Source organism: Episyrphus balteatus, chromosome 4 (assembly GCF_945859705.1).
Source record: "Episyrphus balteatus chromosome 4, idEpiBalt1.1, whole genome shotgun sequence".
NCBI lineage: Eukaryota > Metazoa > Arthropoda > Insecta > Diptera > Syrphidae > Episyrphus > Episyrphus balteatus.
In genome coordinates, this window is record NC_079137.1 from 56,943,325 (window position 1) to 56,965,019 (window position 21,695).

At 30.4% G+C, this 21,695-nt stretch overlaps 1 protein-coding gene across 1 annotated transcript in view; it reads left to right on the plus strand.

Moving 5' to 3' along the window:
* The window catches only part of LOC129918837 (protein embryonic gonad), a 70,510-nt gene extending 49,495 nt beyond the window's left edge, over positions 1–21,015 (plus strand). Inside the window, exons 3-4 of the mRNA XM_055999581.1 lie at positions 12,190–12,267; positions 19,907–21,015. Coding sequence (XP_055855556.1) covers positions 12,190–12,267; positions 19,907–20,860 — 1,032 coding nt within the window. The 3' untranslated portion in view covers positions 20,861–21,015. The remainder of the gene's footprint in view (positions 1–12,189; positions 12,268–19,906) is intronic.
* The last annotated feature ends 680 nt before the right edge of the window (positions 21,016–21,695 follow it).

Below are 21,695 nucleotides of genomic sequence, written 5' to 3' on the forward strand. Positions count from 1 at the left end.
ATTTTTTTCAAAGTAATGAATGGTTTTTTGAATCAAATTCTATCTTGCATCTTCTGATTTGGACTTATAAAGAGCAACATATTACGGAAAATATATATTTTTGACTAAACATAAAAAAACTCAATTAAAAATTAGTTTTTGAAGCTTTATAGCGAAAATAGTGATGAGTATAGCTCAAAAACTAGACGTGATAGAAAAAATCTGTGAACAATTTTGAATTCAGCACACTAAAGTCAATCAAAATCACCTTATAAAGTTCTTGCTCAGGACTTTTTTTTAGTTTTTTGCCGACCAGTGTAATTATTTCTTCAGTTTTTTTCTTAAAAAACTTTAACATCAAAGCTACTTTTACAATAAAAGCAAGAACCTCCTACTCAGTCGTGCATTTTATTGATTTTGTGTTAAAGTATGAAAATTGATTTAAGAGTCTTTTGTTGGAACTTAACAGTTTTCTTAAGAACTCGAGAGTTGATGCATTTAAAGCCAAAACAAGTACTTAGGAAGACTTTTGATGAGAAAGTAAAAAATAAGTAAATTATAAGGGTGCCTATTGCCTTATGTTTTAAATTAGAGATGAAATTACTACATATACGAAAAATTTCCCGATATCCCGGTAGGAAAGTTAAGTCTACTTTCAATGAAGTTAAAATTTTATAAGAACTTGTCACGAATTTAAACAAGACTTCAAAAAAATAGTTTTGTTTTTAATTGCGACTTTTTTGTAGTATTTCAATTCAAAGCAAAATTTATCTTAAAAATCTCAAAAAAATAAGAAGTTATTTAAGAAAGAACCTACTGCAATAAACAGTAGCTGATTGTGTGATAAATGAAACAATATATTCTTTCAATTTTTGTAAAAAATATTTTCTCAACTAATCCTAACTTTTTTTCTGTGGCTTTAAGAATATTTCAATTTTTACTTATTATACTGCTCTATAAATCACTAGCTTAATAGAGCAACCCAAACTTCAAACAGTTTTTAATTAGAACAAAAGAAACCTTGCACAATACAACGAACAATGATATGGGCGTAATATCATTATTATACATCTAATAAATTAATTTTATTAGTTGTATGGTAACAACAACAATTTCATTTTCGATTAAATTACTATAAAAAACTATTATAAACAATCGTAAAATGTTTAAACTAAATAATCAAGTTTGCTTATCAGCTCTTTTGTTTTTAATGGAAGAATGTATGCATTCATTTAAAAATGAAATTAAATATTTTTTTTCAGAAAATAATATAACATTATATAGCATATATAAGTAATGTCGTTGGGTAATACTTAGAGATAGTTTCTAAAGCACATAGGGTAACGTACCCAGTGACCGACACCCTTAAGGGATACTTTGTGTTTGAAAATTCATAACTTTCCCTACACTGCTTCAATTTTAATTATTTAAATGGTTAATTTAACTATAAGAAATCGTTTTTAAGTAATGAAAGCATAAATAATTTAGTAATTCCTTAAAAATATCAAAATTAAAAATGTAATACCTTACCGGTTTTTTAGTTACCGACACCATTTTTTCAGTAGTGGACACCCGATTTTTTTAGTTATGGACACCCATATCTAAGCTACATTTACACTCTTGGTTTTATCGCCGGTGTGTAAGATGTCCGTTTTTGAATTAGAACCAAACAACAAGACGGTTTTACTACTGACATTCTCTCGTTGTACGGTGTTAGTTCAAGAAGGAACATCGTACACAGGCGATAAAACTGAGAATGTAAATGCAGCTAAGCATTCAACTACATTTAACGCACTTTGCAGATCTTCGTCTTTGTTTTGCTTCTGTTTTGGCCTTTTTAAATAATAGCCTGAAATGTCGACGCCGAAGAACACTCAAGTACTTGAAAATACTGTTCAAACCTAGCTTACAGTTCAACTTATAACAAAACTTAATTTTTAATACCTGGGGTCGAATCACGGTAAAAGAAAAAGGTAGGAACTGATAGCGTTCATACGTTAACAACCGTGTGCCGTGATTTGACCCCTGTTCTCTGTTCTACTTTAGGTGGGCTATTCTGGTTCTGTAAAAAGTTTGATGAAAATAGTTTTAATCGATTCTGATTCAGTGAAAACATGGAAATTAAAGTCAAAATTCTATCACATGGAAATAATTTTCTCATCGAATAATTTTCTGTGAAAAGAACAATACGTACCTGCCATGAGAACAAAAAAAAAAAGGAGCTCGAGCCCACATAAAAAGATAAGCAGTCGAGCAATACAAACAACCGTTGAACTATGTACCTACCTACATATATCAAGACACAAATTTTGATGGAAAAAGGAAATACATCCTTTTTTTTAACAAGAAAATTAAAAGTTGCCATAGAATACGTCAAAAATTATAATTTTACGATCATACGTTAACGTTTTGACTATTGCCGTATCTATTTAATCAGTAGAAAAATGTAGGGACGGGTAGCATAAAAATGGAATGATAAAATGAAAAGTCGAATGAAAACTCCGATGGTGAAAATTTTATCATTTCATTTTTTCACAGAACCAGAATAAGGACCCAGACAAAACGTAACATGCCTTAAAATTAAAAAGAAAGATTTAGGAACACAAAGAAGATTTGACCTCAAACTTGAAGGTAGAAGTTTTCTTTGTAAATTAAAAGCTAGTAGGTATGTGTGAACTTAAGGGAAATAAAAATAGGCAAACAAGGTCTAAGTTTTTAACGTGTGCATGAAAATGATTGTCAAACAATACACACACCTTGCATAAATCGAATGAATCGTTTTCAGATTCCTTTCACACTTTTTTAAAGTAATTTTACATAGTCGAAAGGAAACCCACTTTATAAACTTATTTAAAAGCGCTACGCGATGCTTTGAAACTTCTGTTTTTTTTACACGGTGAACTGTAAACTAGGCCTTAGGAGCAAACAAAAAGTGGTTTGAAAATAATTGAGCCTATTCGGCGAGATCTTTTATACTGCTATTCTGCAGAAAAAGAACGGTGTCCATAACTAATATCATCAAACGTGTCTAATTGCGCCAGTTATGGACACCAGTGTCGGTCACTGAATTTCGTTGAACATTACATTCTAGTTATGAACACCCCACGTAAAATTAAATTATGTTATTATTTTTGTAATAACTTAAATTGAAATAGATCTACAAAGCAATTCTCTAACAAAATATTCAATTTTAATTTTTGTACCATATACAGATATATTGTTTAAACAATGATTTGTACTTACGTCTTTCTTAAGAATTTCTCAAGTTTCATGCACTTCACAGAGGTTCGAAACTTGCCCCTTTAATTACAACAAAACCAATCACTACCAACTATGAAGTAAAGTGTTTTCTGATGGAATATACATGCCTGAACGCGTTAAAAATAGTTTTCGTACGCTACACCCTAACAAAACCTTAACCCTCTACTGCATGAATTAATATTAGCGGACGAAAAAATTAAAAAATGCTTTACATGGGTTCTTTGGGTTGTTTCAAAACGGTTTTCATTAAAATTTTTTTTTTTAATTAATTTGTTTAAAAAATTTGTTTATAAGAAAAATTTGGCTTCGTATGCATTAAGGGGTAAGAAATTTTACTAATTTTATTTATTCAGATTATGTAAAGAATACAATTAAAAATATCAAAAGATAAATATATATCATTTAAAAACAAAATAATTTAAAATAAATACATTGCATTACAAAAAGTTAAGAATTAATTCAAATTTGGCTCATTTTAAGCCATGGAACCGAGAAAAGCAATTTGTTTTTTCCGTTGAATATATTTTTTTCTGGTTCACATTCTTTCCACTGTCGAAGTAGGTCTTGCTCCAACATTTTCACCCACTCCCAGATCTTACAAAAGCTAAGAAGTAATAAAATTATTGAAAAATATTATAGGTGAGCCCCCCTTTCCCTGAAATTTGTGTGGTTACGCCGCCGGAAATGGGGTTAACATGTGAAAAATGTCTCTAAAAGCGAAGGGACTCCATTTCTGAATAAAACATAGCTTCCAAGCAAAATAACAATGTAAAGGAACAAAATTTACCAAAAAAAAAGTTTTACATATTGTGTAGATTTACAACCCCTGAATGCATACGAAGCCAAATATGGCTTCCTTACTTTTTTCCCTCCCAAGACCAGGCCAATAACTTTTTTTCAATAAAAATTGGTTCATAGCATACACAATAAGACAATCGATCCTAAATAAATTTTTAATTCCACTTTACTTTCCAAAGAAACGCAGTAATTAACACTTAAAGTATGAATATATTCTGCACTTTCGATTTCAATGCACACGACTGATCGACTCACCTGTGATCATAAAATACACCTATATTTTGTGTCGGACACACGAAAAAACTATCTCTATGGGTTCTCAGAAACACAAAGAAGAGGATTGTATTGAATCTTTACCATTTTTTTGTGACAGAGAAGAGAAAAGTGCTTTCAAACTGACAAAACCATATTTGGCTTCGTATGCAGTAGAGGGTTAAGAAAACGGAAAAACTGTGCCAGGTGTCGGTAACTGGGTAGTTTACCCTAACTGAGTAACAAAATAAATTTTCTATGTTACTTAAATTACGAAAACTAATTTTCAAGTTGAAATGAAAAAAAAAAAAGAATTGAAGCTTCACGATTTTTTTTTTTGATTTTAATGAAAATTGCTGGTTGTTATTTCCTTATTATTTTTAAGCAGATATACATAATAATCCAATAACTTTCATTTTGTTTCTTTATATGAATTTTCATTCTAATTTATTTCTACCAAAAATATTACTAAAAATAATAAATATCGAAATATTCTTAATAAACATTATTCTCAAGGCTTAAATTTTTTTCTGAAATTTAATCAACTCAAAGAAAAATAACATTCCATACAATCTCAATATGATCCACTTCTCACCTGTACACAACCGTACATATAAATACAAATCACCTGTCACCTCAAATTTGATTCAGAAACATATCAAGTAAAAAAAAATTGTCTACACATTTGACACTATTCTCACGACTTCATCAAACATTGACAAACAATCAATCAAACACTTCAAGGCTTCAATCTAATAAAAAAAGTACAAAAATTCCTTATTCTCCAATAAAAAACAACACAACTATATCACTTCAATAGTGTTTCCATTATTTTGCTCGCACACTCAATCTTCTTATACCTTATAGTGAGCTGCCATACAATAACTCTACTGCGGCAGTGGTACTTAATTTCTCAATAAGTACACTTAATTAATTTCAAAACAGCAAATACGACAATCATTTCACCTCAAACTTGAAAGACAAATGACCAACATGCAAACCATCAATTTGTTCAAGCTAAAGAACCTCAAGAAATGACAGAGGGACAGTGTTCACAATAAAATATAACAGTGGCTATAGGTAACCTCACAATGTAGTCCAATCCAAAGTATAAGATCGGTTCTACCACAAAAAAAAATCATATTACAACCGCAAAAAACTGAAAAACAACACAAAACAAAATGGTAACGTAATTGAAAGGCTGACATATTATAGATATAAGAGGCCACAGAGACTACCTATAATAAGCGAGAAGGCATTATAGCTGGCTACAAAAAAAAAAAATCTCAAGATCTATCGCAGCGCGATCATACACCAGCCAAAAGGTGATCAAATGAAAAATCACCTTCAATTCTTCATCTCTCTGTTATGGTTGATTTTGTTGTGTGTGCGCTCGCGCTCTTCTTTCTAAACTTTTCTGTCACAACAATATTGTGATCTCTCGCGCCGCCGACAAGAATTAGAGCTCCAAATGCCACCGTCTGTCAGAGTCGATATGCCGCCAACTGGCCGCCAGGCAATAACATTTTGCCTGGATCGCTAAAGCGCCTGGGTAGCACAAGGGTCCGCTTTTGAAATGAATGTGTTCACAGTCCGAGTTGCTGGAAATTTTTCTGGTGCACTGAGCACTTTCCTTTAACTTGGCTACTATTTGGCTTATAGGTAGTCTGAGCTGATGGCGTCTGCTCTTTGGTGATCAAGCCACCTACTTTCGTATGCACGATGCAGAGCAGCCGATCGCGATGGACAGACAAATCTGCACAAATAAACTGTGCGCATGTGTTGCTTTTTTGATATATTGTGGCAGTTGGCAGCCAACTAATGCACTCTGGATTATAATCGAACTTGCTGTAAAGAAGGTTCTAGTGGGCAAAAGTTTGTGCAAGAAACAGCTGATTTAATTATAACTAGCAAATTGCCATCAGAGTAGAAATAAATTGCTCTGTTGAGACCATTAACAGTCAAAGAGTGATCATCATTATCATTCTAGGTGAATATGTACGAGTAAGAACAGTAGCAGTTGTGAATTAGGTGGACCTTTGGAGAGAGACTTACAGGTGATTTCTTGAAATATTGGTTTATGGTTTGTGTCTTGGGTAATTTCTGTTGCTAAATATTATTTTTTGTTATATTAATTTATTATTTAAAATGGAGAAAAACTAATATTTTTTAACTACCTATTGCATTATAAACAAAAGAGCTGATAAGCTGATTTTTTTAAAATAAGGTATTGAAATATGGTTTGTGTCTTGGGTAAACCATGTTACTAAATATCTTATGTTAGGTACAATGAGAAAAATATTTTTTTTATAATGTTTCTATTAAAAACAAAAGAGCTGATAAGAAAACCTGATTTAAAACATTTTTTAGCCATGTGATTTTCTTTTTATATGGTTTGTGTCCTGGTTAAGCTATGTTATTAAATATCTTTAACATGAAAAAAATTATTTAATTTTCCATTAAAAATAAAAGAGCTGATAAGCAAACCTGATTTTAAACATTTAATGGGGGACTGGACAAAAATGTCGGTTTGGGTCTTGGGTAAACTCTGTTACTAAAAATAATATCTTGTGTTATATTAATTCATAAAAAGTTTAAATGGGAATAACTAAACAAAAGAGTAAACTTGTTCTAAAATCGGTTTGTGTCTTAGCTAAACGTTTGTTACTAAATATCTTTTTGTGTTATATTAATTTATATTATAATGAGAAATTTTTTTAAATTTTTATACCTATTAAAAACAAAAGAGCTGATAAGCAAACTTGATTTTTAACAACTATGGGGGCCTGGATAAAATTTTGGTTTGTACCTTGGGTAATCTCTGTTGCTATCTTGTGTTATATTAATTTATAAGTTATATTTTGAAAAAACAAGTATTTGTTTTCGTTTATCCATTTGAAACAAAAGAGCTGATGCGCAAACTTGATTTTATACATTTTCGGTTTGAGCTTTCTAAGATGACATTGAACAATCACAGGTGCAGCAAAACCCTACTTAGAGCCAGTGAAACAGGATCTGAATGCCTCAAGACGGTCGGTAGATTTTCTTTGAACATACCAAAAGGTCCTCCACAATCATCGTCGTCGGTCGTCAAGACATTTTATATACAAAACAAAAATTCAACCTACAATAAATAGATAGAAGCAAAAGTTAACGTCATTGTGTTTAAGCACTATTTGATCCAAAATCCCAATCTCTGCTGCAATACAAAAACCACGTCACACTTGTATCTATCTATCTTTTCTCAAAGCGATGGAGGTATAGTTGAAATAGCAGAGCTACCGCCAACATAGCCGGTGGCTGTCGTCCATCGTTTTGCCATCTCACCCGGCCAAACAGTGATGTGACATTAAATTCTCGCTCGCCGCGCCGCCGAGCTGGTGTGTGGTTGTAAGTCGGCGAGTATCTATCTATCTATCTATCTGGGGCTTTTTGAATGACTTGGGTAAGGTTGCGCCGGTGTGGTATAAGACGGTTGCTGCTGGAATAGGGTGAGTGGCTAATGTCTTTGACATTAAATGTCAGACAGTTGGATTTTATTGCCGCCGTGGCCACCTCTTCTGTCGAAACTGTGACTTGTTTTCCGTGTTTCTTGGAGCTAAGTACCCTCTCAGATTCGATTGATTGCAGCTAATTGTCTATTTGTATCATCAAACTTTGTAAGTTGTTTTTGGTCTTTTTTTTTTTTCTTTTGGTCTTCTTTTATATTGAAGCCTTTATAAGAGTTGTGATGGGTTTTCATTTTGTTTTGGCGACTTTCATGTTTGTAAGAAGGCAACACACTACAATATCTATCTATCTTTGGGGGTCTATTTCGATTGTCAAGTTTAACTGACCAAATTGCAGCAGAGATAGAGAAATGTCTCTAGGGGGAGCTTTTTTTCTTGTGTTTTTATTCTTTTGAAGGACCATCGAGGGAATGTGTTGTGTATGGTGTCTTTTGGAAGCATATTGATTGTCTTTTGGGTTGATTGTTTTTTTCTAACATTTTTTTTGCTATCCGCCAACAACAATCGAATCGAATTGAATCGAATCATCACAAGGATCCGGTTGTTTGAACTTGAAAAATGAATAAACACGTGACAGTCTTTTTTTTTTTCTTCTTCCATTTGCATATAGAAGATGGTAGAGTATAGGATAGGTACATCAGAGATGAAAATACATCTCTGTATACTTGTATAAGAATAATGTTAAGGGTGAAGCACCTGTGTTATTATAATGCCCAAGATGCGGGCTTTGGATTGGAAATTTATTCAATTTGTTTAGTCATTAAGGTTTATGCAACAAGTAGCAACTTTGTCTTTTTGTATATGAGTGTAACTTTATTGGAAAAAAATGTTTCACAATTGAAATGTTAGGTATTTGTTAATGCAAATTTTCATCATTTATCATGAGAGTTAAACATTGCACTCGCAGATATACATTATTATGTAGATACACTTTGTAGAAAAATTATTGCTTAAGATGTTTCGATTGAATTGTTAATATCGATTAGATTGCTTAGTATTTTAAAGCTTATGTATGTTAGATGGAATGATGGAAATAATGATGTTGCACTTGTTTTAATGGTGAAAATCTAAATAATACATTGGGGGCATTATGCTAATTTTTTTTCTTTAGTTTAGATGAAGATGCTGGAATTTGTTGTATTTTGCTTATACAAATGGAATTCATGCAAATCATTTTGTTAACCATATATACAGCTTAAGAAAAATGTTGACTTAGATGAACATTAGTTACGTAAGATTCAACAAGATACATACCTACTGGTATCATAATTTAAGCGTTTATTAAAAATAATGAAATTGTTGTTAAGTAGTAACTTAGTACCTAAGCAAAGTTACCTTTTTTTATAATACTTACAAAAAAGTGTTCTTATTTACAAGGAGAATTTGTTGCATTTTGTGTAAAAAAAAAATAAACTAATAAATAAATGAATTTTTTTCATTTACCTGGAAGATGTTATATTTAAACGCTGCAATAAATGTGTACATAGGTAAATAAAAATTTCAAATGTCGTCTGCAATAGAAATGAATGATTTTTATGAGTAATTTTAAGAGGTAATCCTTTTTTTTAATGTTAAAAATACTATTAGACAAAAAATTTCGAGAAAGCTGTTTTGTTTGAATACTTTAAATCAGTTGGACATTCGCGAAGATTGAGCTATTAAAAAAAAATTAACCAGAACATAAATCTTCTTACGTTGATTGTAATAAGTATATTAATTTGCACAAAAGGAATTCTATTAACTTGGCCTGACAAAGTGTCAATTCATAGCTACTAATTTATTCCTAAAATTTGACAGTTTTTAAAAACATCAACAGTTCTAAAAAAAATGTTTTTAAAAATACTATAATAATCATCATGACCTATCACTCTTAACCTTTTATGACAACCACGAAAATATTTTCAATTTGGAAAAAAAAAAAACAAAACAAAAATTTTTGTCTCACTTTTTTTCCCAATTTTCTTCATTTACAATAGTTTTTGCTTTTTTTTCATTTAAAATATTTGCGGTTTTCACAATGTTCAATAGCGATGTTTCGACATTTAGAAAAAAAATGTTCTTCTTTTAGACAGTTTTTTTTTTTTTCAAATACCAATTTTTAAAAAGAAAGCCAAAAAAAAAAACAAATCAAATTGAGCTGAATTGTAAGTAAGAATGCAATTTTATTTATTTTATTAAGATGCATTAAAAAAAAAAAATAGATATCGTTGGAGGCATTTTTCTTTAATTAATATTTTAAAAAAAGTTTTTGAAATAAATAAAATTTTCCAATCAACACCTAAAACGAAAATTTCAAATGAATTAAATGTGACGTTTTACAAAATTTAATTTTTTTTAAACTATTCAATTTTTTTTTGTTATCCCAAAGATTTGTGTTTCAATTTAATTTGTTGTTAAAATCTTATAATTTTGATTTTGAAGTTTCAGGTTTTATAAAACTTGAAAAGAAGCTGTAACTAAAATTGACCAAATTTGCTATTTTTTGGTCCAAATTATTAGATTGAATTTTTTTTTGAAATCGTTTCCCAATCTAAACGATAAAGCCTAAAGAACAAGAAAGATATCTGTGCCAGTATATTTTTAGTAATAGACTAGGTTTTGTCAAGAAGACTGGCTATTGTTTTTTTTTTAATTTTTCTTTCTTAATATTCTATTATTTTCTTTTTTAACCAAAATACTTCCAAACCTTGTTCAAACAGTTTTCATACGTCAAATTTTATTTTGTCTGCATATTTTTGCCATTTATTTATTGGTACCTATCCAGGAAAAACTAATAAAAATAAATTTATTATATTCAAGTTTGTAGATCAACTCTTTTGTTTGAATAGTAAAATGTTAATGTCCCTTACCTTTTAAAGTACTAACATTTTTGTGTATTGCTAACATAGCATAAGGACGTTTTTCATTTTTATAAAAATAAAAATTATAGAGTTTTCATAATGGCAATAACATACTCGTTAAACACTGTAGAATGAGAGCTACCCCACCAAGATTTCAAAAGTGCAAGTCTGTTTGCTCGACTTTTTTTTCAAACCGCAGCAGAAGAAAACTTTTTTTTATCCTTTTAGCTCAAATATTATTTTACAAGTGCGGCCAAGATCAAAAGGATCAGAATTCTTCACAAACTATAAGCTCAGCTAAAAGTGCCAATACCAAATCCTTGGGGAAAAATCATTTTTACTGTTTACACATAAAAAGACACTTTTGCAAAAACAAAAAAAAAAAAACAAAACAAATCTTAAAACTATTATAACAAAGACAACCACTCGAACAGTTGGATCGGGAAAAGTTCTTTCCTGAGAGTCCACTTTATACCCAGCACAGCGTGAGAGATTTCAATAGGAAAATTGTTTATCTATATAAGTTGTTGTCATGGGACCCAATGGACTAGACCGCTTTTTTTTGACAAAAACAAGCGGAAGAAGAATAAAAGCACAACACACAACCACAAAGCATACGCGCACCCATAAATCCAGTGACAAAATATTTTCCACAAGCGTGTCGAGATATATAGAGAAGCGAAACGGCGGTTTAAAAACTATTGCCACCAGGCGGCGCAGCATAAAGATACACATTGCGCACCACTGCGCCCGGGTGATGATCAGCACAAAAGAATTCCCGCGTCATCTTTGTGAACCAGATGAGCCGCGACACTTTTTTTCTGTTGTCTTGTTGTTGGTTTCTTTATTTTTTTTTTTTAATCTGAAAAGTGTTATCCCAATTCGAAAGACTTCTGAATGCTAGAAGAGAGTCTTAGCCGGAGGTACTACTACTGGCTCAGTGAGCTAACGCAGCAACGCTCTTCCTTTGACTAACTAGCTCCCTTGGGGCAACTGAAAGAGGGTTGAAACAAATTGTTATACTTATGTTGAAATTTATTGCGCCGCGACGCGCCGCTGGTTATATTTTCGTTCTAGAGTCTTCCTGAGAGCTAGTTCTAGGCCGGCCGGTGCCATCCATCGTCTGTATATAGCATCGATGCAGATTCTGTATTTATTATTTGTTCGACAATATCTCTACAATAGAGAGCAGGCGTCTTTTTTTTCCTGCTTCTCAAGGCAGTTATACCTATGGAAGCAGTATACAAGTTTTGACTCTTGAGAAATTTGTAGCGTACGCATTTGGAATATGGGTTCGTTCGTTTCAGGCTTTTGAATGCTCTCATTGTTGAGGTTATGTTGTGACAATAAATATATGTCATTTGGGGCTTTATTCTGTTACTTATGGATTCGTTTGCATAAATTGAATTTGTTTCTTCCGTATGGTTTTTTTTTTTTTTTTGGTTGCACATATAAATAAGCAGTGGACGAGTATTATGTAGCTAACCTGGTTTTTTTCTTATATATGTATAGCTTTTCCTTATGTTTCGTTTTTGTTTCTATTGTTGCAGATGAACCAGCTATGCAAAGTTTGCGGTGAACCAGCGGCTGGATTTCACTTTGGCGCGTTTACGTGTGAAGGCTGTAAGGTGAGTTTTATGTATTTTTTTTTTCCTATTTACCTATTCTATTCTTTATGTGTAACTGCGGAAAATTGAATAGCAAAAATTGGAGTAATACCTACAACTAATAAAGGTTGTACACTGAGAGAAAAACCATAAAACAACGTAAAATCAATGAAAACCACATTGATTTAACTATTATTCGGGATGATTTTGCGTTGAAGATGAACATTTTAAAATCAACATGCAAAATAGGTTAATTTTTGATGGTTTCGTATCTTAAAGTCACATAAATCAAAGTAGTTCATCTTTGAAACAAAGACGTTTCAACTTGAATTTATTTTTTTCCTCAGTGTACGCATTTTTGAAACATAGAAATAAAGTTCAATTTTTAAATTTTTTTTTTTTTGCTTTAGCTATACTTTTGCAAAGTTAAAAATTCATTTAAAAATAAATAAAAAAATTTAATCAGGTTTGCACCTTAACTCTTTTGTTTTAGTATTCGACTTACCATAGTCCATTTTCTTAATAACTCAGAGCAATTTTCACCTTCTATTAGCAAGTTTCAATCATAAGACTACGAATCAGATAGAAAAAATTTCTTTTTGTTGTTTTAGGGTTGCCCATACCTTATTTTAGAAAGTGTTAAAAAATAATTAGAAAAACAAAAATGCTTAAAAAAACAAATTGTATTTTGATAGGGCTGTAAAAGTAACGACAAAATGGGTACCCGCATGTATACGTTACTTTTGATACTAGTACCCGCATCAATAATATCGTTACTCGTTACTTTCGTATGCTTCGTATTTTTCGTATGTTTCGCATGTTTCGTATGTTTCGTTACTTTCGTTACTTTCGCATGCTTCGAACTTTTCGTATATTTCATGTATTTGATACGTTTCGTATTTTTGGTATTTTAAGTATGTTTCGTACATTGGTATAAGGGTGTAAATTTTTTTTTTTTTTTGAAGAAACCAAAAACAATTTCTATAATCTAAGCTACATTTTAATTTCATAAACATTAAAATTAGTTGCGGCATTCTCATGTTATAAGAGTTTAAAGGTAGCTATATTGAATTTTTTTCGTTTTTTTTTTTAATCAAACGTGGAAACTTTTTTGATTTGTTTTCCAAATTTTTAGACAAAACTTTGGTAATTTTTTGTTTATATTCTTTCAGTAATCTTATCACAATACTTTAGAGACCTTTATTTCAAAAGTGCAACGCGCAGATCTCGAAATATTAACACTTCAAAACAACCATGTCGAACAATTTTTCATTTATTTTTTCTATTGAGAGTGATTTTCAAACCTCGTTTTTTCTTATAAACTAATTTTTTGAAAAACCAAAAAACTTTTGTACATTCTTAAGCTAAATATCAATACTATTAACACCAAGTCCATAAACAGATTGGTTGCGTCGTGGATATACATATTTCGGCCAAATAGAGAAAATACAAAAACGTCTCTTTTGACATTTCTGTATAAATTATCGATAACACAATGATTATTGAACCTTGGCACTACTGTTTTAATCGAGAGTTTTAATCGAGACAAAAGTAAACTCCAGATAATTATCTGCAGTTAGCATTCTGACTATGGTTACGATACCGACACGAGATGCGAAATGCGACAAATTGAGTGTATCACTTCATTTCGTATCTCTTACATCGGATTTAGTATTGAAACTGGAATCGCGTCGTTACTCGTATGTTTCGTATCTCGTACGTTTCGTATGTTTCGTTACTTCAGTACCCAGTAACGAAACATACGAGTAACGATACTGTTTAGAAAGTAACGTTTCGTTACTCGTTACTGAAGTGAATACCCGCATTTTAGTAACGAATACATACGATTTGCTACAGCTCTAATTTTGAGTTGTATTAAGTCTTAGAATCTACCTGAAATTCTTTTTTGTCTATTTTTGATGTCAATTTTGATACCAATTTTATTTTTCTGATTTTTGTGTTAATCAGCTTCAGTATACTAAACGATTTTTTTCTAGTCATTGCACAATCTCAATAGAACCATCATTCTTTGTTTTGTTGCATTTTTAGGACTTTTAAAAATTGGGACCCATTATTTTTTAACGTTAAAACACATGTGAGTTTGAAAAATTAGTTAAAAAGATTATCTTAATGAACATATTTTCCGAAAAATTTCAATTTTAATGCACATTAATGCAGCACCGTTACCTTTTGCATGATAAAATAAATATACACCCAGTTTATACTTGTTTATAATTTGCATTCATAAATAAAATGAATGAATGAATGTTTCAAAAAATGGTAGAAAATAAATTAACTATTTTCAGGTTTGTACATCAACTCTTTCGTTTCAATAGTTGAATTTCAAATAACAATTTATAATCTGAATTCTGAACTTTAAAAGTAAGATCCTGATAGGAAAACAGTTTTGTTTTATTATTTAAGGGTTATTCAAGAACGTTAATGAGTCCAATTTTTCTTATGAAGTATTTATTAAGTTATTTTTGCTGTCTATTGAGTGTTGATTTTGTCTCAACTACCAACATTTTTATACAATATTTAAAACTAAGTATGTTTAAATAATATTTTGATAATATTCAATATTTAAATAGATACAAGTATATATCTTTAAAGAGAAAATTTAAAACTGGACATATTTGAAGAAACCAAAATCCCTAAGACCATACAAAATCTTGGTTCACAACAAGTTTCTTAAGTGTAGGTACGTAGTTTTTTTCTGCTACATTAAAAAAAGCTATCTAATTGTAAACAAAATTAGAATTTTTACATATATTTATACCAATAACCTTAAAACACGTTTCTTGAGTTCAATAAGCATTTCGAAAGCAAAGGTTTCTTAATATTTTCTCACATCGAAGTTTTTTTCTTTAAGCCACTTAAATAGGCATTTTAAAAAATGAAGAGGCATCTATGGTGTTTCCCCCTTAATTGCAAATAAGTCTTTTAAAATATTGTAAACTCTTGTATTTTTATGCTTTTATCACTCTCGTAACACATCAAAAATCTAGTTGGTAACTAGACAGTTTAATGAGACTTTTAACGATCACTTAAGTCAAACTTAGTTACAGCAAAATTTATTTAAAAAAAAACCATTAAAGTTTAATATAATAACTAAGCATAAAATATATTTTATTGTTAAACCCTCAATTTATTATCCCTCAAAGCAGAATAACACTACCTGTAGCAGCTCTTAAATCTATAAGTTCAGTTAGATATTCCTATTATTACCATGTCGAATTGAGATGAAAGTTATATTAGCCAAGTGATATAAAGGTGTTATTATTAGTAACAGGTTTAATAGCTGATATTTAAGTCAATCAAAATTAAATCTGTACACACACATCCTTCCATTGCACATCTATCTTCAAATCAAAAAAGTCTCATTCCTGATGGTCTCTGTCACTCAGCAAGAGAAATCATCATTTCAGAGTTTTTTTTTTCATATATGTTCGTGAGAACCAACACACAAAAAAAAAAAAACGAAAAACATTCCAAATAATTGCATGAGTGCCTATGGTTTATAGCTCAACTTAGCTGATGGCAGCCCGTGCGAATTTCAACTAATCCGATAGCTAAAATCTTCCACTTTCTGGGAGATTACTCCACAATTCCAAAACGGAATGGCCGCATCAAAAAGATAAAAATCTAAAAAAAAAATCTTTTACCTGCGCGATATTCATTCTAGCTTTCTGTTTGTGATTCACAAGAAGATGATGCACATCCCCATCAGAGTCAAGTCTCACCGCAACATTTGGTGATGCTCTCTGGTCACAATGAATGACTATACAACTACGACCGATGGACGACCAAAGACCCTCTCGGCCATCATAGTGGTATCTTCCAGATACAATCATTATTTTTACATTAGAAATGACTACATTCTGCCCCATAGGCATTTATCTCACGACAAGTGAATAGCTCGAGCCAGGCTTTGGCTCAAACTTCAGACTCCAGAGTGAGAGCAGCGGTCAAATGGCCGACAGTCTGATCTACCGTCTCTTCTCTCTCTCTCTTGCTGGCATAACATCATCAACGCAAGACTGACCTGACATCTCCCAGGAAAAGTCTGCCCCACGGTCCAGTCCACCACAAACGGACAACGGACCATCAAAAAAATGGAGAGGTTGAGGTGGAACACATTTGAATAATGATGTTTCATGTTTTATGGCATTGAATTGATGCTATGTGTTTCATTTAATATTATTGCTGATGGTGTTTTGGTTTGGTTTAGTTTGCTTTGGTGCAGTATTGTACCCATCATTATGGTGGTAAATAAGAGTGAGTTCGTTCAAAAGATAAACGATGACGAAGAAGGCATTTATTGTGGCATAGCGAGTGTTTAGCCCGTGGGAAATAAAATTAATTCTGATATCATTTTAATTGCCTTAGCATCGTATTTCACTAAAATAAAAAAAGAAATTAAATACAAAATACCCAACTAACGGCTTTAAAATGATTGCATGTTTAAATTTAAATGGTATTTTGCTGTCGGATTTTTAAATTGGTTGATCATTTATCGTTTGTTATCATTTTTATTTATCGATATTTCCCAAAACGAAACACACTTAATAAAATTAGTTAATCAGGTTATTTTTTTTTTTTTTGTGGTTTATTTTCTGTTTGGGTATTTTGTAGATTTCATTTAAAATTAAATAAAACAAGATTATAAGGTAGCTCGATTAATTTAGTTTTTTTTTTGACAGATAAAAACACTAATCGAAAAGAAAATAAATTTAATTTTTTTTTTTTAATTTAAAAGATTCAAGCTTTTGGTTTTTTATTACTTAACAAAGATTTATATAGAGATTTTTAATTTGAAAACTAATTTGCATTGAAATGATTTGGGGGTGAAATACATACAATAATAAAGTTGTTTTCCGGTCTGCAAAATTAAGAAATAAATTAATTTTGTGCTACCTTGATAATTCAATTTCATGTTGAATCAATATATTTTCTATTTTATTTGATTTTATTTAAACTTTGTTCTCATTAATTTATTTTGAAGTAATTTTTGTGAAAAATTTATTAGAAAAAGGGAGCTTGATTAAATTTAATTTTAAGGCTAATTTTCATATTTAACACATAAGTTAATTTGTTTATATAAAAATTATTCAGAAAAATCATAGCGGTTAAACAGATTATGGAAAGCATAGAAATTGACTTAATAAGGATACGATTTTTTGTTTCAAGACTAAATTTGATAAGATCAGCATAAATTTGGTATAGCAAAATTTACAAAAAAAAAAATAAATAAAATAAAACCCAAATAATCATTTAATACTTAAAATCATATGGTCCATACAAAAAGTAATTTTTTTTACTAATTCTTTTCATGTCATTTTATAAAAACAGATTTTACACAAGGATCTATTAAAAAAACCTGAACTCTATTTTATTTTATGTTGGGGTTAATGTCAAGTCAAGATAATCATTTCATAAGAATTTTTTTAATATTCTAATACAAAGAAATATGTTTATGGTTGTTTATATGTAAAATATGCACATATAGCTAATTTTCACGTTCGAAAAGTTGTTCAAAAACTATTTACTTATCTTCAAGTTTGCACTTCAACTCTTATGTTTGTGTGATATTCCATTAAAAAAATTTCACAGAATTAAATACACATACACAACTGTAATCCAAAAAGTAATCCTTCCTGTTGATTTAAAGTTAGTTAAAGCTCACATTAGAATGATGTTTCGAAATTAAAACTAAAATCAACAATTTGGTGAAAAGATTCCAATATTTTCATAATTCTGTAAAATATGTCGCACAACTCTTCTTTGATAAAATTTTAAGAATTTTTTTCTAATATCGTGATCATCAAAAAATTTCTAGATATCAAATATAATTACATTTATTTGGAGACCATTTTTGTGGTATTTTTGTAATTTCGAGCAGATTAGCTGTGGTTGATTTTCGAAGGTGAAAAAATAAGCAAAGCTATTCAAGAGTAACAAATGATAGTCAATGCAATTAAATACGAATGCAGACAATTTTTTCAAAGAGTTTTGGTGTACATTTAAGCTTAGAGATTGTTTTTTTTTTTTACTTTCGGTTTAATATAAAATTAAAAAGGGTTTAAATATTAGGTAAATGTTATTCATTTAAAGAAACTCTACATTTTCACAACAAGCCAGTTTCATATAATTTTTGCATTTTGTGAAAATTTTTACCTAAATGAGATTGATTTTTGAGTGTTTTTCATTGCGCTTCAAGCAAAAACCTTCATCCCTTTTTTAAAGCTGTTACATCAGCCTATTTACTAATATATTTGTCTTCTAAGTAAAAAATTTTAGGTTGGTAAGTAAAGAATAAATAATTAAAAAAAAATAAAGTTCGCTGCTCAGCTCTTTTGTTTTATTTTTCATTTATTTATTTTACACATTGGCTTCACTGTGAGACGGTTTCCGAGTTAGAACATTTGCAAATAGCAAAATAAAGAACAATATTCCAAGTTTTCAGCTCAGTAACTCCAAAATTCATCCCACTAACCTATTCTTCTCAAACTTCAGCTTCTTTTGACCTGTGCAAATAAAATCATAATTTTTTTTTTTTTTTGGTTTCTTTCATTCATTCGAGAAACCCTGTATTGATAGTTTGAAAGAGAATAAAGTAATTGAAAGTCATTCTTAAACTTCTTCCTTATCATTACCTAAAGCCGACATCAAATTATGACCAATAACTTGTTTTTTTTTTTTTTTCTGTTCAGAAAAACATTGTTAAGTTAAAAATTACACCACTAAACTGCTGTAAACTAAGACCTACAATCATAACGCTCTTTTCTGATCCCATAAATATTTGACGGCTTCCAACAAATTCTATAGATTTTCTGTAATTTTGTATCAAAGCCCAAATCTATGTCGTTCTAATTTCTTATTGTTATTAACTAAAATGAAAAAAAAAATAAATATTTAAAACTTAGAATGTGGAGCCAAATGACGCTTCAACTTCTGTCTACATTTATTTTAAATAATAATCTATGGTGTTAAAATTATTGTCTTGTTTAAAAAAAAGGAGACAATGGTAACAATAGATAAGGGCATACTAGACAAGAACTACTAATTTAATTTTAATTTATAGGCGGTAGCTGGTAATTTCTTAGGGTCACTTTATATGAATTTATAGACGAATTGTAACACCTACAAAATGCTCTTCAAGATTATTATGGAAAACTTTTTGTTTACCACCAGACATTTGCATGAAACAAGATTTCATCATTAAAAATTTAAAAAAAAACTCAAAATTAAGAATTCAGATAGAAACTAAAAGATAATAGAGAAATTTTAGAAGTTTTAAAAGCCAATTAAAATTAATGTGATGTTGAAGAGTTTAAATTTAAGTTTCAAAGATTAGGAAATTAACATTTTTTCTTTTATGGTTGTCAAAGGGCATTAAATTTCTGTGTTTTATATTTTATAACCCAAATATTGTTGGAAGAAATGAAATGGAATCAATAAATTTATAAATCAGAACAAATTTATGAACATCGAGTTAATTCGTGGTGTGTTATTAAATCTGAGACATTTGATACATAGTAAACTATCTCTAAGTAGGAAAAGTTTTAAGTTGTCAACTGCTGTAAAATAGTAGCTGTTTTTTAAAAATATTTTAAACAAAAAACTAATTAATTTTTTTTTTGTTTCTTTCAATTCACAGTCATTTTTTGGTCGAACATACAACAACATATCCGCCATAGCCGGATGCAAGAACAACGGTGATTGTGTGATAAACAAAAAGAATCGTACCGCCTGCAAAGCGTGTCGCCTTCGAAAATGTCTCCTCGTTGGAATGTCAAAAAGCGGTTCACGCTACGGCCGCCGATCGAATTGGTTCAAAATTCATTGTCTCCTCCAAGAACAACAATCTCAACACCAACAACATGGATCCGCTTTGGGCAACAATTCCCAACAAATGACTTCAAATCTAGAACAACTCAATCACATACACCAACAATTGCAGGCACGTCAAACGTACCAAGACAAAACAAATCCCTCCATCAAGACTGCAAATCTATCACCACCCGCTCCTCTCACCCAACAACAACTGCACCATCCTCTCCATCATCCGCAACAGTCCTACAACAACCATCAACAACACCTCTTCCTGCCTGGCAAATATCTCAATGGCAGTGGGAGTGGCGGGAGCATATCACACACAAAATCCGAACCACGGTTAAGTTCACCGAGTGATTCGGGAGCATCATCGGCAGATCCCGATGATAGTAGTAGCAATCGTGGTGTTCCCGATAGTCCAATCGAAGATCGGCAATTTATGACAGCCTTTCGAAGTTCCTCAGTCGAGCCATCACTTAAAGTATTTTCTCCAACGGCGCTGAGTTCGAAAATAAGCCCTTTTGTTGCTTTTCCTTCGTCGTGTTATGCAACAAAACCAATTTTACCACCAGTTCTTCCGCCAACAACCACAACGACAAGTTTAAGTCCGGCGATAAGCGTGCAGGACGAACCAATTGATTTATCAGTGAAATCTCAAACTCAATGTCGAACTTCACCTCAACCGACACCACCAACACCACCTCCGAGTACTCTAGACCTTCCGAAACCCGCCCCGCTGGACTTGACCCTAGTCCGATCGCAACCATTGTCGGGATAAGACATTAAAAAAATGTCCTCTGGGGAGTTCATAGTGCCATACAAAAATCTCTAAGGATAATGAAGAGGTGCTTCAAAAAAATGTAGAATTAAAAGAAAACAAGGCCAGTTCTTGCCTCGATAATTTAGTTTATTTTGTTATTTTTTAGGGACATTATAGCCAGTTTTAAAATTAAATCTATTTAATTAAACAAAAAAAATGTATAAAAAAAATCCCAGAAAAATAGAAGAAAATAGATAAAAAAAAAATTCTCCATTGGTGCCAGAAATCGTACAAATATTTTTGATATAACAAAAAATATTCTTTTTTTATAAAAATTAAAAATAGTCACTGTAAAATATTTACATATATATTTTTTATATATGCAAAACAAACAACAAAAAAAAACAAAAATGTAGTTAAATTTTGTAATGATTTTTATTCTTTTCATATAAAATAATAAAAAAAAAATATTAAATTTAGCAAATTAATTTATTTTCTAGATTTTAGTAGAAACTTAAAATAATTATCTATATTATTGAACAATTTTTTTTTTTTTTTTAATAATTATTTATTTTCTTATTGTAAATAGCTGGTCTATGTGCCGTTGTTAATTTTATTATTATTATTTTTTTGTATTTTATTATTATTAAAGAATTACCAGTGATTTTGTGAAAATATTCATAGAACAAAAAAACAGTAGCCAGATTTTTTTTAGATAATAAAAGTATTTAAACAATTTTAATTTTTGTTTGTATCATGTGTGTGTGGAAAATATAGTATTTAATAATATATTTTTTTGTTTAATATAAAAGAAATGATTTTTAATTTAATTTATATTTATTTTGTGGTTAGA